The 18,943-nt window shown below is 33.3% G+C and overlaps 1 protein-coding gene across 5 annotated transcripts in view; it reads right to left on the bottom strand.

Moving 5' to 3' along the window:
* The window catches only part of COP1 (COP1 E3 ubiquitin ligase), a 284,440-nt gene that overhangs the window by 132,882 nt on the left and 132,615 nt on the right, over window positions 1-18,943 (bottom strand). For all 5 annotated transcript variants that reach the window (XM_059051973.2, XM_067031134.1, XM_059052006.2 and 2 more), the window contains 2 exons: window positions 16,041-16,155; window positions 12,063-12,198 (listed from right to left, as the gene is read on the bottom strand). In XM_059051973.2, the coding sequence (XP_058907956.1) occupies window positions 12,063-12,198; window positions 16,041-16,155 (251 nt within the window). The remainder of the gene's footprint in view (window positions 1-12,062; window positions 12,199-16,040; window positions 16,156-18,943) is intronic.

Raw genomic sequence — 18,943 nt, 5'->3', positions numbered from 1 at the left:
AATGGCAGTATTTACATTTAAAATTATTTTTAAAGGATAATAGAATAGTATTTTCTGGACATTGTCTATAGACATACGTGTCTATTGCTCTAAGACAGAGTATGTGCCCAGTAAATTAGTTACATACATTTCAGAACCAACTTTTGATTCCCTATGAGTGTAATCTGTCAAATGTAATATATTCCTTACTATCTTTATATGGACACACTGAGCATAGTAAGGTGAACAGCCCTACTGACATTAGTTACCACACTCACTCTATTACATCTCAGTGATCGCACAGTCTATTAAGATATGGCAAACCACTTGACCTCATATTAAATGGAAACAAACTGCTTTATTTTTAGCTCCCATTTGCAGTTTCATCATTTCTTCCCTTTGTCAAGCTAGTAGCTATCACTTCTTGCTGTTGTCATTGAACTTATCTATTGAAATTTCCCTTCCCTTTATAATTTGAAGAGACACAAACCAGACAACTAAGATTACAGGAGTTGTATATTAAAAAGTCAATAGACATGAAGTAACCCAAGAAGCTGGCCATTTGTGAATGTATGAGCTTTAGTCATTAATTTAATAGCATTTATTTTGTTCTAAAGCCTTTTTATTGTTCATTTCAACCTTGGTTACTGACTACATTTCAGCCATGAGACTGCCAGAGGTTAAACTCTGTATAGGTGAAGTGTGAGCATAATATGAAACTATTATGAACAGTAGATTTAACTCAGATAAAGGGGAAAAAATCAAAATAGTATATGTGTACAAGTGATCTTAGAGTAACAGCCATTCTTACCTAAGTTTTAAATGTCTGATGTTAGCAATATATAGGCAAATTACCACATCTAAGGCAAATAATGGTACGCTGAAGTTGCCTTTGTCAATATTTATATTATAAAATGCTTCACCAGGTTGTTTTCTGTATACTGATATCACAGTTATTTCTAAGTTGCAGTAAACTGCACTCCTACTAAATTCACAATAGTGACAAGATGGACAGAGACTTTGATTTTATTTGAAGGAAACCAGAATGTCACCCCCAAATACGCTTCTTTGACATAAAAATTATTTTGAGCTGAAGGCAACTAAAAAGCAGCTAATGAAGAAAAAGCTCTCTCCATCCTACCCCTCTTTCTGCCTAAAAGCAGGGTATAAATGCTCTTTACTGGACACTCTAGACTCTTACCAGCCCATAGATGGCACTAGAGGAATCTGCAAACAAACTAGTTCCCTCTGTATATTTACCTTCCCACAGCATGCTGTCCTTGGAAGCCTAAAACTGCTTTCCTCTGTCCTGTCTTTTTTCTACAGATTATTGTTGTTTTCTAAAGATGCAATATAAGCCAGAGTTCTAAGCCACCTCTCTGAGTTACTCATTTCCCTGTGTTTCTCTCATGTATATATGAAATATAAATATTAATAAATTTGTTTTTCTTTTGATAATCTGTCTTTTGTTATAGGGATCCCAGCCAAAACCTCAGAAAGGTAGATGGAAAGGAGTTTTCCTCCCCTACATAACCTCCTGATTAAGTTAAAAGTGTAAGAAAGAGTGAATAAAGACATTACATTTAAGAACATATTTTTTTCAAATTTTAAAAGGTTCAAAACTTCCCTTTCAACCCCCCAAAATGTGTACCCTACTTACTGGCAGCAGAGTGACTCACTTCTATATCAAAGTGAGATGGTCCTCCAGCAAGAATAAGAGTAGGCTTCATTTTAAGAACTCAGCTTTGCAGGTTAATTATTAACATGAAATATCAATATTTTATATGTTAAAGACCTCAATCCCAATTTTCACTATAAACTTCATTCACCAAAAATTACTACAACAACTTGGAGAGAAAATAAGATACTTTATTTGTTCTTGGTTCTCTAAGCTAGAGTTTCCCTACCACTGTGCAGCAGATAAAACAAATTAAGTTAAACACGTGATTAATCCCCTCTGTCCTTAGGACAGTTGATTATAAGCTGGTTCACCAACCCAGCCCTCACTCAACTGTTCCAAGAACAGAAGGAATAAATGTCTTGGTACAAATGCAACCCATTCACAGCACACTATGACAACTTATTGGTTAGGAAACTATAGACTAAATGGGGTTTTTTAAACCTTACTTTCTTTGATTCATAAACTATAAAAAATAAATAATGATGGTCTTCTCCTAAACAATTAAAATGATAAATATTTCCTATTAGAAGTAAATTTCTTCTACTGGAAGTAAATATCTACTTTGTAAAGCTCTTAACCTAAGACAGTGTCCCCACAGTGCCATCCCAGACCAGTAGCATCAGTATCTCCCGAGAATGTGAGAAATTCTTGGCCCCAGCACAGACTACTGAATCCAAAACTCTGGGAGTGGGCCCAGCAACCTGTGTTTTAACAAGCCCTCCACCTATATCAGAGGCCTACCAAAGTTTGAGAACCACTGTCCTTAGGCATATTAGTAAATCTGAAACAGTAAGAATATTGCCTAACATTTACTTAGTAGTTACAGTGTGCCACACAAAATGCTAAAAAATTTCAAATAAGTTCTCATTTCATCTCATTTTAAAAGGATGAACTGAAACTACTGCTAATTAGGCTAGATAGCTGAAATAAATAAATTTTTTAAACTACATGAGACTTCACTCATTCAAATTGGTCTTCTTTGTCCCCATTCCAAATTAGTAGTTTTACTATAAAGATTTGCAAAGGTCTTCCCCTATAGAGATAGTCTATATCATTCAACACGTGTGAATAATTATATTTCCTTATTTCTCCTCCACATATTTTATCCAGAGAAGTTGCAAACCAAGCTTTATCTTCCCCCTAAACTTAAGCAAGTACAATGACAGCCAGCCTCTAACAACAATTACTACTTCTACCACAAACTTTAGCAAAACATTACAAAAGACAGGATTTTGAATACAATGAAGTAACAGCAGAAAGTATATTAATGGCACTTCCTATCTTAAAAATCAAGTAGAGAAATAATAATCTATAGAAATTCAGAAGAAAAAACTTAAAAGAACCACTTCAAATACCTCCAGGAACCTGAAAGTCATAGCCTAAAGAGAACTCCCTCTTTAGTCAACTCCCTCAGCATTTTATCAGATCCCCACAAGCATTTATTATTTATTTTTTACCTTGCATTTTAGTTTATTCTACAACTGAGTCAACAAACAGGAGAGCCCATTAGATATCAGGTAAACTACCCAGTGTTACAAGTACAAAGATGAAAAAGAATTCCCTGCCAAAAGTGCAAATACCTCTCTGACCAAGTCTCCATAGCACCCCCGCCCCCATCACTTGCTCTCTATTCTCACAACCCTTTATTCTTGTCCTCTACAAAGCTGATTCCACCACTTTTGCCTCTTTCTCAGACCTCTCCTATCTTTATTTCCTTCAGTATGCAGTTTAAATTCCACGGTCCATAAGTTTAATCATTTTCATCATCTAATACATTTTTCTTTCACAGTCAAACATGAACACTAACCACCCTTTCTACCTGTCACTCTGAGATGGCATATGGAAAAAGCATAAACTCTTGAGAGAACTCCTTTATCTCCTTGTCACTAAATATACAAACATGCCTGCCTTTGAACCCATTCTCTTTTCCTTCCCTCCTATTATGGAGGAGGAAGTGTCCTCGCTTCTAATGAAAGCAAAAAGTCTTTGCTTTGGATTCAATCCTGCACATGATCTAATTCTACAAATTATCTCATGTTTCCTCATTGGTTTTCTTGGCAATAAACTCTCCTACTTTTCATGTTCATCTGAGAACCTTCTTGATCTGCTTTACGGGTTCCTCCTCGTCTACCTGATCTTTAAATGCTGGAGCTCTATGAGTCTACAACCATGATGTCAATTATCAACTGTACAAATTCCCATATTCATAAACCTCTTCTCTGTACAACCATATGCATAATCTCCCATGTGCCTCCTTACCTTTAAACCTACTCTTCTTCCAGTATCCATGTCTCTGTAAATGACACCAATATTTTTCAGCCGAGCTCCTCAAGCCTAAAGCCTGGAAGTTATCTTCCTCTCCTTCAAGGACAACACCCATCAATCATCAAGTTTTGTCCACCTTAGTCCGCAAATATTTTTTTTAATATTTATTTATTTATTTGTTTGTTTGTTTACGGCTGCATCAGGTCTTAGCTGCAGCACGTGGGATCTTTCATTGCAGTGCGCAGGCTTTTTGCTGCGGCGCGTGGGCTTCTCTCTAGTTGTGGCATGTGGGCTCAGTAGTTGTGGCACGTAGGCTTTCTAATTGTGGTATTTGGGCTCTCTAGTTGTGGTACGCAGGCTCAGTCGTTGTGGTGCATGGGCTTAGTTGTCCCGGGGCATGTGAGATCTTAGCTCCCTGATCAGGGATGAACCCACATCCCCTGCGTTGGAAGGAAGGATTCTTAACCAATGGACCACCGGGGAAGTCCCCAGTCCCCAAATATTTTTTAAATACTTCTTCACCTAAGCCCCACTGACCTTACCCTAGCACAGGTCACAAGCCATCATCATGTATTGATGCTATGCCTGGCCAGTTTCAACAATCACCTATATATTGGATCTCCCTACTTCCTACTCTTGCTTCTTTCAAATCCATTCTCCATGTTGTACCCAGTAGATGCTTTCATAGCACTTATAACACTTTATTCTATATATTGGCTTATAGGTTTGACTCTCCACTATTCTGTGTATCACTTTTATTTTACTCTCAGAACTTAAAGTATTTGTTATGAATAGGTACAATTTTTAAAAATTAAAACAAAAACAATATCCTAGAAAAATACAGGTGAACATATACATATAACTGATCTCAGGACTGCAGAAAATTTTTCTCGATTAAAAAAAAAAGAAAAGAAAAACTAGAGCTTAGTTTTAAAAACTAAGCAGAGCATATGGCAACTACCTCCCGATGAAGCCTATTCCACTTCTACACACTGCTGACTACAAATATCTTCCTTATATTAACCTTAAAATGTGGCTTCCAGCTGTCAGTCCTACTTTTATCTCTTGGTACCAAACAGAACCATTCTACTTACTATTTTACTTTGATTATTTGAAGAGAGTCATTAGGTTAACAAACTCTACTCTTCTCCAGGTATATAATTTTATCATGAATAAAAGGCAGCATTCTAATTCTAAGCCTTTGTTGTAGGCATCTATTTTATGTTCTGATTAGTGACAAACTTACTAGTCTACTAAAATCTCAAATGCTAGCCTAACACTTTCTTTGTGGTAATAAGCATAAAATGATTTGAGTTTATGGTTTCACTATGTACTACTGACAAGCCTCAACGTAAGCCAAGGGCAAAGGAAAATAAACAGGAAAAATAAGAGGAATTGAGATGAGAAGAGGAAAAAGGTAGGAAAGAGGCTATGGGGAAGAGAGAGGATGTAGCAATTTCTAACGCTTAAAGTTAGACTGTGTGTATTTCGTCTTTAGCCTGTATCTTGAATTGTCACAGAAGTAGGAAACTCATTAACACATGCTGACAATCTTGGACGCTTCTATTTTAAGTTGTTAACATTAACTTATTTTTCTGTTGTGTGTCATTGGTGATTTACAGACTTCTTTTTTAGCCTAGGGATATTTTCTTCAAAGGAATACTTATCAGAAAGCAAATATGTAAAAGCAGGTTAAGGTAGACAACTGCTAGAGCCCTACCTGCTCTGGTTCCTCCCAGAGCATGCAGAAAGTTTTCCATTCATTCATGCATTCATTCAACAACTATTTACTAATGGGCACCTACCATGTGCCAGGCATGGACATGCAGCAGGAAGTAAGGCAGATAAGACGCCCTCCCTGATGAAGCTTCAAGCCTAGAACACAATTTTTTAAATTACTGCTTTAAAAACTTGGTCCTGGGCCAAATTATGAAAAAAAAAAATCCTTTCCTCTGCACTCCCACACCTCCCATTTCTCATCAACCCCAGATGGCCCTATAACTCTTTAGACAATAACAGAAATATCTTCTGACAAAAAGAGAAGTACATAAGTCATCCTAAAAATCATACTTCTTCCTTACCAAGTAATTACTTAATCTGGAGACAACCTATTTTTAAGTACAAATTTAAAGCTCACAGCATTCTACAATAAAGAATATATTAACAGGTACCCTAAACCTGGATCAGCACTGACTGTCATTATAAACTGAAGTTTAGTAAAAAAAAAAAAAAAAAAAAAAAAAAAAAAAAAAAAAAATCCTTATGACTGGCTACTACAAAAAAATAAATATTTAATTTCAATTAAATATTTCAAACTATGGCAAACTTTCATCAAACTATGGCAAAAGTGACACTGGAACATCATATCTACCTTAAATTAAAAATAAAAAATTTTCATTATTGAGGCCAAATTAAACAAGACAGTAATAGGGATACAAAGTATCAGAAACTCAAAAGAATTACTTCTTTTGTTTGTCTCAAAAGTAAAGTGCTTTCAGAAACTTTTTCCAAGGTTTCAACAGATCCTGAAGGGACAACAGAACAGCAGAACACAGGGCCCAGAATGTCTTAGTTACTAGCACTGTGTTGATCTTGGACAAGTTAGAAAATTTCTCTCTACCTCAATTCCTCATCTGTAGAATGAGATTTATAGCAATGCCTTACTCCACAGTAAAGATTAAATGAGTTAGTGAAATACTTACAAGGTCATGTAAAATACTTACAATGGTGTCTGAAGAAAAGTAATCAGACACTACATTACCAGCAGCAAAAAAATGCCACAATATATAATCATTTTCTTCTTATGAATTTACTAATGCCTGATGTAAGTCTATTTCAAGAGTTTGAGAAAATATAAGCAAAAATGTTAACATAATCTGTAAACTTCAGAGGGAGTGTATAACAATTTTAACCAAAACAATCTAGGTATGCAATGTTCAAACCAAGAATTCAACAGCCATTCTACTAAGTATTCAGTAAGTTTAAAGAATGCAGTTTCATTCCTCTCTGGTGGTCATGAATACCTAATTCAAGAAAAAATGCAAAATGTTCCATTATTGCTATGTATAAGAAAAGTTCTCTATCCTTTCTATTACTTGGTGACGTTAACCTAGAACCATCTAGTATTTATGAGAATGAACTTCACTATAAGCCACTGATTTCCATACCTTGTCTATTGTCTATTAGATGAGACATTGTCAAAGTAAACAAATGCTGCCACCTTGTGGACTCATGAGTATGGTGTTAAATAACCCAAAGTGATCCATAAGCAAAGGAAGACAAATTTTAAAAGTGAAAGTTTCCGGTTCAGCTTTTTCTCTCAGTGAGATTCTCACTGCAATAAATGACCAACACTAAATACATGTCATGCAATTTTACAGTAAGAATTTCTTTTACAATGTAATGAAATAATGCACCAAATTCAACATTATTTGTCATCTCTAACATGTCTTCACCCCTCTTCCCCAAAGAAATTATTCATTAAATGTCCTAATTTGCAAGGAATTAAAAGCCTTTAAAATGAATTTATTATCAATGATGTGTCTGAATGTGAGAAACTAGAAAAAGCAAAAAATCACCAGGATTGTGAAAGTTTCAAAGTCCCTTCAATACTATGGATACTATGTTCCTTTGATGCTGCCTACTATAGTTCTTCAAGCATTCTGCCTGATAAACTTCTTAAATTGGAAATTTTTCCTTCAGAAATGTTAATTCAATGTAAATAAGAGAAAAGAATGGATGTCAACATGAAGATGAAACAACTAAAGGTACCTTTAAATTTTTTATTTTGCTTGAAATATTTTGATATAACTAATCTCACTTTCAGTAAGTTATATTTCTAAACTGAAATCTTAAGTCTTCTTATATAACAGTAAATGTCTGCCTCAGAAAACACAGCACTCTGATATAAATGTCTTTATATGATCAAGGTTAACTTATTTTTTAAAAAACAAAATTACATTATATCAGCTAAAATGGCTTTCAGGAATGAAGAATAGCTCTTACTCTTTTTTGAATACCTAGAGATGTATAACCAATCCTACATTTTCTAACTAGAAATGCTGCTTTTGTAATATGAAATTAAGAAGGAAATTTTTATTTTGTTTTTGATTTTTTGTTTAATTTTAAAAGAAGAAAATACAATATAGGATGAATTCACAATGGTCAGGGACATTAATTGTTATTACAACAGAGTTCTAATTTGCATTACATTTCATTTGGGTAGAGCCATATAATTTTAAGTAAATGTGTACCTACCAGATCAGTATTATTTCTTCTATAAAGGCACTGAAATAAAATTGAGAGCTCTCCTGAATCCAAGCATCAAAGCTGGCCTGTTCATGATTACACTCCTAAGCCTCTCCCACACTAGGTAGTCAATGAACTTTTGTTAAATAGGTTAATTACTAATTTAATTAATTAAACAAAACCCACAATTTATTGCATTTTAAAACTTTAATCACTCCAGTGCCTGATTAGGAAAACTTATACTGCCAACATATAGAAAAATAAATAAATGCATGATTTTTGTCTTGTTACGAAGTTAAACAAGCTTGAATACAATAAAAGATTTAATGCAATAGTCTCTTTAGCTAATGGCCTGAATTTCAAGATCAATATTCATATACATAAATAAAAATCTCAGTCATGAAAATGGAAAAGCACATGTAGTTTCATTAATTTTTAAAAAGCTAAAAATTGTCAAATTCCTGATCCACATCAAAAACATCTTTTTTAAGGCTTCTTCATTCTATCTAGAAAATTTGAACACAGACTAGTAATTTGATGATTCCAAGGGACTACTGCTAATTGTGTTAGAGGTGATCAAGCCCCATAGTTATACAATATCCATATTTTAAGACTAAGAATCTAGTTGAAATGACATAATACCTGGAATTTGCTTCAAAATACTTAAGCAAAGAAAGTAAGAATGAAGAGTATAAACAAAGCAAGTATAGCAAAATTTGGATCACTGATGAGTCTGGGAGATGATTGTATAAAGGATTCTATTCTTTCCATCTTTATGTATATTAGAAAATTTATTAAAAATTTTTAAAGAATGGTCAAGATGATGAAGATAAAAATAATATAAATAACAAAAAAAGATAACTAGAAAACTCCAATATTTGAAAACTAATGTCTCAGTAATCCATGAGTCAAAATAAAATCAAATTTGAAATTTAAAAGTTTTTTGAAATGAGTAAAAATGAAAAATATCATATCTTTAATATAATAACAATGAACAATCTAAAAAGAAAATTACAGAAACAATTTCATTTACACGAGCATCAAAAAATATTTAGGAATTAACAAAGGAGGTGACTTATACAATGAGAAGTACTAAATACTGCTGAAAGAAACTAAGACATAAATGAAAACATACACCATGTTCATGGACTGGAAGGCTGAATATTGTTAAGATGTCAAATACTACCCAAAGTGATCTACAGATTTAATGCAATTCCTATAAAAATCCCAATGACTTTTTTTTTCAGAAATAGAAAAACCCATCCTAAAATTCACACGGATTTCCAAAGGACCATACTTCCTGATTTCAAAACTTACTACAAAGCTACAGTAATCAAAAAACATATATAAAAACAGACATATACACCAATGGAATAGAAGAGAGAACAAAGAAATAAACCCTTGCATATATGGTCAAAGGATTTTTGACAAGAGTGCCAAGACCATTTACTGGAGAAAGGACAGTTTTTTCAAAAAATGGTTCTGAGAAAACTAGATATTCACATGCAAAAGAATGAAGTTGGATCCATACCTAAAACTATATACAAAAATTAATTCAGGGCTTCCCTGGTGGCGCAGTGGTTGAGAGTCCACTTGCTGATGCAGGGGACACGGGTTTGTGCCCTGGTCCGGGAAGATCCCATGTGCCATGGAGCGGCTAGGCCCATGAGACATGGCCGCTGAGCCTGTGCTCCACAACGGGAGAGGCCACAACAGTGAGAGGCCCGCATACCGCAAAAAAAAACCAACAACAAAAAATTAATTCAAAATGGATCAAAAACCTAAATCTAAAACCATAAAACTCTTTTCACAACTTGGGATTTGGCAATGATTTCTTGGATATGACACCACAGGCACAAGCAACAAAAGAAAAAATAGACAAATAAGACTTCATAAAATTTTTTAAACTGTATGCATTGACAACAAACAATATCAACAGAGTAAAAAGGCAACCCACAGAATGAAAGAAAATATTTATAACTCTGATAAAGGACTAATATTCAGAATATATAGAAAGCTCCTGAAACTAACAATAAAAAACAAACTCAATTCAAAAATGGACAAAGGACTTGAAAAGACATTTTTCCAAAGAAGATATACAAATGACCAATAAGCACATGAAAAGACATTTAACATCACTAATCATTAGGGAAATTCAAATCAAATCTAGGCAATCAAACCTAACCGCATACTCAGTAGAATGGTTACTATCAAAAAAACAAAATAAATACTGGCAAAGATGTGGAGAAATTGGAACCCTTAGGCTCTGCTGGTAGAAATGCAAAATGGTATAGCCCTGGTGGAAAATAGTATGGCAGTTCCTCAAAAAATTAAAAATAGAATTACCATTTGATCCAGCAATCCCACTTCTGGGTATATACCCAAAAGAATCGCAAGCAAGGTCTCAAAGAGACAGTTTTACACCCATGATCACAGTAGCATTATTCACAGTAGCTAAAACATGGAAGCAACACAAGTATCCACTGACAGACAGACAGATGACGAAAATGTGTTATATACATCCAATGGAATGTTATTCAGCCTTAAAAAGGAAGGAAATCCTGACATATGCTATAGCATGGATGTATACTGATGACACCACACTAAGTGAAATAAGCCAGTCACAAAAAGACAAATATTGCACCATTCCACTTATATGAGATACTTGCAACAGTCAGAATCATAGACAAAGAAACGTAGAATGGTGGTTGCCAGGACTAGGGGCAAGAAGGAATAAGGAGTTATTGTTTAATGGGTACTGAGTTTCAGTTTTACAAGATGTCAAGTATTAAAGAGTTGGATGGTGATGACAGTTGCACAGTATTATGAATGCATTTAATACCACTGAACAGTATACGTATTAAGATGGTAAATTTTATGTCATGTGTATGTTATCAGAATAAAAACAATTTTGGGAAAAAGAAAAGATATCAATCACATCAAAATTTGTGAGATGCAGTTAATGCAACACTTGGAGGGAAATTTATAACACAAATTATCTATATTAGAAAAGAAGAAAGGTTTCAACTCAATCACTTCAGTTTCTACCTTAAGAAACTAGAAAGATAAGAGCAAATTACTCCTAAAGAAAGCAGAAAATAGGAAATAATAAAGTTAAGAGTAGAAATCAATGAAACAGAGAACAGAAAAGTAGACAGTATCAATAAACCAGGAGCTGGTTCTTTGAGAAGATAAATAAAATTGAAAACTTCTAAGCCAGACTATTAAGTATAAAAAAAAGGGAAACAAATTTCTGAAATCAAGAATGAGAAAGGAAAAATCATTACAGAATCTAAAGACATCAAAAGGATAATAAAGGAATACTATAGACACTTGTATGCCAGTAAATTCAACAACCTAGATGAAATGGACAAACTCCTTGAAAGGCACAAACTAAAAATAATGTTCAATCAAGAAGAAATGGATAACTTGATTAGCCTTACATCTCTTTTAAAAATTAGATTTGTATTACAAAAATCTTCCCTCAAAGAAAACTCAAGACCAAGATAGCTTCACTGGGGAATTGTACAAAGTATGTAAGGAAGAAATAACACCAATTCTTTACAAACTCTTCTAAAAAACTGAAGAGGAGAGAGCATTTATTAGGAGAGCACACCTTGCCATTAAAACCACACAAAAGAATTACAAGAAAACAAACTGCAGCCCTATGAGGCGGATACTAACAATCATTACATCTTAGAGATAAACTGAGGACTAAAGATACTCAGAAACTTGCCTAAGACCACAGAGCTAAAAATTGGCAGGCAACCTGGATTTCAGAACAGAGGCTCTTAACCATAACACTATCACTGCTTCTCAAATTCAATTAAATTCTAGACACTCCTGCAAAAGAAAATAGTAAGAAAATAGTATGCTGCCCCATACTTACCTAGAAACTATGCTGGAACCATTATAGAGATCACTAGCATATGATAATGTAGCCAAAGGTCGTACTGAATTATATCGAGTAAACTTGGACAAGCATTCCTGAAATTCATCCAACTGGCTCGCAGTTCGACTGTCATCTATATGAAGAAAACAAAATAAATGAATTGAACTGCAACATAAGTCAAAGAGCAATATCCACAGACTAAAAACCATATTCTAAACAACTCTTCAAGAGTACTTAGAGAGGACTAACATACCAAATTAATGAGCTGATCTTTCAACTTTTAAGAAAAATCTCTCAGTGGTTCTTGAAAGACACTGTCTCTCTCAATGCTAGTAAGAACATACTGTGAATTCTTTTTCTTTTTTAAGCAATAATTTCTTGCAAAAACAAAACAAAAAATACCTCTGATCAAGAGAAGTTAAATCATTTATTAAAACAAAATCCCTTATCAATGAAGAAGGTGAGGGTGGAGAGACAAGTATATACACTGGACAGGGTATTTGTTAAAGGAACATGTTGACAGGGATATATCTTCATGTTCATGCTTACTTATAGTCAAGACACAATTAATAATAACATACTTTAGACTAAAAATTGATTTTTAAGTAAAAAGAAAGTGAAATATTTGTTCACATAATACTCTGAAGTGTTTCAAATCCAATTATGGGACGAGAGTAAAAACCTACAGTGTATGAATTATTAATTTTCAAAATCAAACTTAAAACAGGTTCACTCAAATGTCTTATTGGAATATGGAAAACAATAATTCCATCCAATAGAACTCTTTACAAATACTTTGAGTAAAGTCCATTTCAGTAAACTATTCATAACTAAATGATGTAGAATTCAAATCACAAAATCAGGTTATAAAGGATCTGAGAAGACAGCTAATTTACTCTCCAATGTAGAAACAGGCCTACAGTGAAAGCATGAATAAAAACATTATTTTTCAAAACTGCTTAAAGTTTGGACTTGCGTTTTCCCTTCCAAAGAAAGAAAAGAACACAATTACTTTAGTTAGCTTTCTATATTGAAACTTGAAATAAGTCTGTTACAACACTGTTTTCATACCTTCTTCCTTATTCTTAGCTCATACACATACATACACACACAGAACTTTTTTAAGGTAAACTTTTGTGATTTCCCTTCTTAAATGTCATCTGAAAATACTAGTAAGTAAAAAGAAATTAAGCTGTAAGAATCATTAAGTCAAAAGAGTTACTATTACTCTACTATATGATATATAATAAAGAATTTATTTATTGTATCTGGAGATTTCCAGTTATCTTGAATTGCTGACATGAAGAACTTTATCTAACAATTATTATAAAGAAAAACAAACAATTATTTGAGGAAACTAAGTAAGCTTCTGTCCCTAATATTTTACATTTTAAAGATTTAAACACTAACTTAACATAGTCATCTAACAACCTACATTAAAAGGGCTCAATTTTGTAGCATTTCCATTCTAGAAAACGAAAAAGGAACAAACCCAATTAGCATGAAATATCAAAATGTTATTGAGCTAAAGTACTTGGTCCACAAAAATTATTCTCAGGAAATTCAACAAATTATAAATAAAACATAGGTTATTTCAAAAGCAGGGTGGGGTTATCAACTGTACTGCAAAGTGGTTTGGATACAACATGCATCCAACCATGTAACTGGTTCTTTTTACATATAATCCTATTACTATGAGCTACTTAATGTAGTAAGTACTGAAAAGACAGTTACTTTAGCTAGCCATTTAAAAATTGTTTTAATATTAATATATTCTTTTAACATTTTGACATTAATCCCTAAGTACATAAAATTCACAAGCATTTAAGAATGTCCATTCTGCAGAAGATCACAATCCTTTTCTAGGGTAGTTGAACTTCTGGCCATCATATCCACTCATTTAACACCTACTTTCAACAGAAGTTATAAAAATAACACTAAAAGCAGTTATTTCAGTATCTGAAAGCATAGGGATTAGATTTCACTTATCTGGTTGTAAAAAGGTAGGATTTTGTTTGCTTGGTTGGTTTATGATCAATACACATACATATCTGATGGCATATCACCTCTCCTATTCTAATTACAGATTAGTTTGCAAAAGTGTGTTCAGTGTCTCTTCTCTCTTCTAATGCTTTATAATTTAGCTTCTCTTTCAATTACAATTAAGAGTGCAAAGCATTTATTAGTCTTCATGTCTCATTTTCATAGATGAAAATAAAACTTGGGGATGGGGAGTGTATTCTCATTTGAAAATATACAAAAGGAGAATCAAACTCTTAGGTACCCCATTACAAAGAAGTTTAAATTTCCTTTTTACAGCCAAGGACACTAGGAGGGACTCCATATTCAGCAATATGATTAGTGTAGACACTGTGCAAATTTGTTAAGTTAAATTTGAGATTCCTAAAAACTAAAGACAACATGTGTTAAGTACAATACAGCCATGTCTACAAAAATAAAAATATATTCTTCTTCCTGGTTTTAACTTACTAGTCTACCTCCCTATAAAGCTATATCTCCAAAATAAATTAAATTGGTTTGTAATTACCTTTACTATCCCACAGCATGCCTATGCTATCTATAGTTATTTACAAATTATTAATCAATAGCCTACTCCAATTTCTCTTTCCCATTTCGCTCTCTCTTTTTAATGATTGCCATTTGCCTGTGGTTGTATTTCAACATCATACCAACAAGTAACATCTGAAAGGGTTAACATGAACCCTCTGCCAGTCAGTAGAATTTAGGTCTCAGACCACTTTCAATGTTACAGTTTCCTACTATAGTTTATAGACTATTATAGAAGTTTAATAAGGGGCTCAATTCTCAAGACAATACAATGAGAGCTTTCCATCTATATGAAAACTGTTGATTATTAATTTCAAACACACTTATAAACAAAGTTTGGCTTTCTTCTAGTCTTCAGAGGAAAAATGCTATGTGAATCTATATACATTTTTCTGCCACCTCCAGTCCTGAGGCAAATTTCTCCAAAGATTCTCTCTCTATAATGTGTGGATTATAATACAAACATGCTTATTCAATAGAAAACCAAGGCAAAATTTTTAACAATTAATAAAATATCAGACACTTTTTTCCTTGATGGTCCTCATTTTGAGCAGGTGTATTACAAATGACATCAATTAATTGAGAATCTAACTTATACCAAGCATTGTATTTTACATGCATCATCTATAAACCTTAAAAAAAAAAAAGCCCTGCTGGGTCGGTATAAATGTCCCTACCCCAGTGGTGAGCAAAGATACCAAGAAAGGCTAAAGATCAGAGAACTAACAAAAAGAGAACAGAACTACGTTACTTTCCTATAGCAAAAAAAATATTCTATACTATTGTGTACAAATTTTTGCATAAGTTATTTCCTCTACTTTGAATATGTTTCTAATTACATTTTTTAGTTAATTAATATTAGCCTTGACTAAATACATCTATAAAATCCTTACAGGAATCATTCTCTTACATTTCTCCATTTACAACATGGCATGGCTTTTTCACTCCCAGTTATATTACTGGATATTCTTCTCTATTCCCTTAATGCCCTCTGCATATGTATATAACATAAAGTATCACATAGAATTATTTACCTGTTGCTTTCCCCCACTAAATTCATAATACTTCTTGACGACAAGAACAAGTACTTTCATCTTTTTATTCATAGCATAGAGGACAGTGCTTAGAATTTAATAAGTGTTGAAGAATAGAAGGAAACTGAATGGAACTTGGCTGATTTGTTTTTAACGTTATACAGCTCACTATATACAGATTAAAAATTCCCAAATAAAGAAAACAAAAATAGATACAGAAAAGCAATGTTCTCCAAGATGTCTAAGAACCTCCACAATACTGTGCTAAACTGTGTTGAAAATAGACACTTTTGCTTTCCATAAATCCAGCATAAGAAGCTATATATGGATATGAAATATGAATCTGAGATATTTTAAGAAGTCCTGAATGTACCTGATATACGAGACATCCTTGTAGAAAAGTAACATTGCTCTAAGTCTTCAAAATGAGCAGTGAGTCGTTTTCGTCTTGATGCTAATGTGCTGTTATACCAGGGCTGTTTCTTTGTCTAAGGTGATAACAAGAAAATACACTTGTAACTCACAACAAATCATATTATTTCTCTGCACAGAATATCCAAGTGCTTGAAGATGTAATTTCAAAAGTTCACATTAAAATACTTACAAATAGCAAAATCCCATAGTTCTTAGACCATACTTCGAATTCTTATTTTAAAGGGAAAATAGGTCAAGTTTATGAGAATAAAATGAGAAGCTTCTTTCAACTCTCCAAATTAAATGAAGATAGAATCCATTATAAGGGCTATTCTAAAACTTAGAATTTTGAAAATTTTACTTTAATATGCATCAATTGTTAGAAAACAATTACCAAAAGAAAACTAATTACTGCTTCATCATCCCTATATTGCACCCTATACCTTGTGAATAATAGGAACACTGCTTGACTGTACAGAACAGGTATTTAAATTAATACCGATTATTAGGTTAAGGAGTAGTTAATATGTATAGTTTAACATACACATTAGAAGACCCAAATAACTAAATCACATATATATATATTTAGAAAACAACAACAAATCTGAAATACACTGGCATGTAAATCTTATTTTAAAAGTCTATAATCCTAAATATATAATATTACCAACACCATGTTAATTAAAAGGGTATGAAAACCCTTCCACAAATCGTTACAAACTATTATGCTTGTGGCACATTAACAGGTAAAGAGATAAGACACATAATGAGATCCTGAGATGACATAAGTTCACCAATAAGAATACCAGAACTGCAAATGTATTAAGTAAGAAATATTAAGTTACTACAATGAACAAAAAACACTTATCTAAAGTGAACTCCTGCTAAAAGTAAATGGTAAGTAAGAATTTTAAAGCTGTGCTTCGATCAAAAAAAAAAAAAAAAAAAAGACTGTTTTCCAAAAGATAAACAACCAAACAGGAAGCTGAACTCAGAGAGGTAATGGTAAACAAAATATAGGAGTGTAGAAAAGGGGAAACAAGAGGACAATATGATTTGAGGACAAATACCTACAAAAGAACAAGTATTAGATTTGGAGAATAAAAAGAGAATTTGCAAAGTGGAAGTTAATCTGAAAGAATTACTCAAAATGAAGGAATAAAGCCAAGAAAACAGAAAAATTTGTAAGAGAAGAAAAGAGACATAGGAGACAGAATAATGAGGTTTATTAAAGAAAAAGAATTCAGAATAATAATAGTGAAGACGATCCAAGACCTCGGAAAAAGAATGGAGGCAAAGATCGAGAAGATGCAAGAAAGGTTTAACAAAAACCTAGAAGAATTAAAGAACAAACAAACAGAGATGAACAATACAATAACTGAAATGCAAAATACACTAGGAGGAATCAATAGCAGAATAACTGAGGAAGAAGAACGGATAAGTGAACTGGAAGACAGAATGGTGGAATTCACTGCTGTGGAATAGAATTTTTTAAATGAATGAAAAGACATGAAGACAACCTAAGAGACCTCTAGGACAACATTAAACGCAACAACATTTGCATTATAGGGGTCAGTCCTAGAAGGAGAAGAGAAAGATAAAGGACCCGAGAAAACACCTGAAGAGATCAGAGTCAAAAACTTCCCTAACAGGGGAAAGGAAATAAACACCCAAGTCCAGGAAGCACAGAGCATCCCAGGCAGGATAAACCCAAGAAGAAACATGCTGAGACACCTAGTAATCAAACTGATAAAAATTAAAGACAAAGAAAAATTACTGAAAGCAGCAAGGGAAAAATGACAAAAAACATACAAGGGAGCTCCAATAAGGTTAATAGCTGATTTCTCAGCAGAAACTCTACAAGCCAGAAGGGAGTGGCATGACATATTTAAAGTGATGAAAGGGGAGAAGCTACAACCAAGATTATTCTACCAGGAAAGGATCTCATTCAGATTCGATGGAGAAATCAAAAGCTTTACAGACAACCAAAAGCTAAGAGAATTCAGCATGACCAAACCAGCTCTACAACAAATGTTAAAGGAACTTCTTTAAGTGGGAAACACAAGAGAAGAAAAGGACCTACAAAAACAAACACAAAACAATTAAGAAAATGGTAATAGGAACATACATATCAATAATTACCTTAAATGTGAATGGATTAAATGCTACACCCAAAAGACAAAGGCTTGCTGAATGGATGCAAAAACAAGACCCATATATATGCTGACTACAAGAGACCCACTTCAGACCTAGGGACACATACAGGCTGAAAGTGAGGGGATGGAAAAAGATATTCCATACAAATGGAAATCAAAAGAAAGCTGGAGTAGTAATACTCATATTAGATAAACTGGACTTTAAAATAAAGAACCTTAAAACAGACAAGGAAGGACACTACATAATGATCAAGGGATCAATCCAAGAAGATATAACAATTATAAATATAAATGCCTCCAACATAGGAGCAACTCAGTACAAAAGGCAACTGCTAACAGCTATAAAAAAGGAAATCGACAATAACATAATAATAGTGGGGGACTTTAACACCCAACTTACACCAAAGGACAGATCATCCAAACAGAAAATTAATAAGGAAACACAAGCTTTAAATGACACAACAGACCACATAGATTTAATTGATATTTATAGGACATTCCATCCCAAAACAGCAGATTACAATTTCTTCTAAAGTGTACACAGAACATTCTCCAGGATAGAACACATCTTGGGTCACAAATCAAGCTTCAGTAAATTTGAGAAAACTCAAATCATATCAAGCATCTTTTCTGACCACAATGCTATGAGATTAGAAATCAATTACAGGGAAAAAAACGTAAAAAATACAAACACATGGAGGCTCAA

This window comes from Kogia breviceps, chromosome 1 (genome assembly GCF_026419965.1).
Source record: "Kogia breviceps isolate mKogBre1 chromosome 1, mKogBre1 haplotype 1, whole genome shotgun sequence".
Taxonomy (NCBI): domain Eukaryota; kingdom Metazoa; phylum Chordata; class Mammalia; order Artiodactyla; family Physeteridae; genus Kogia; species Kogia breviceps.
This window is presented reverse-complemented; position numbering and strand designations above follow the sequence as displayed.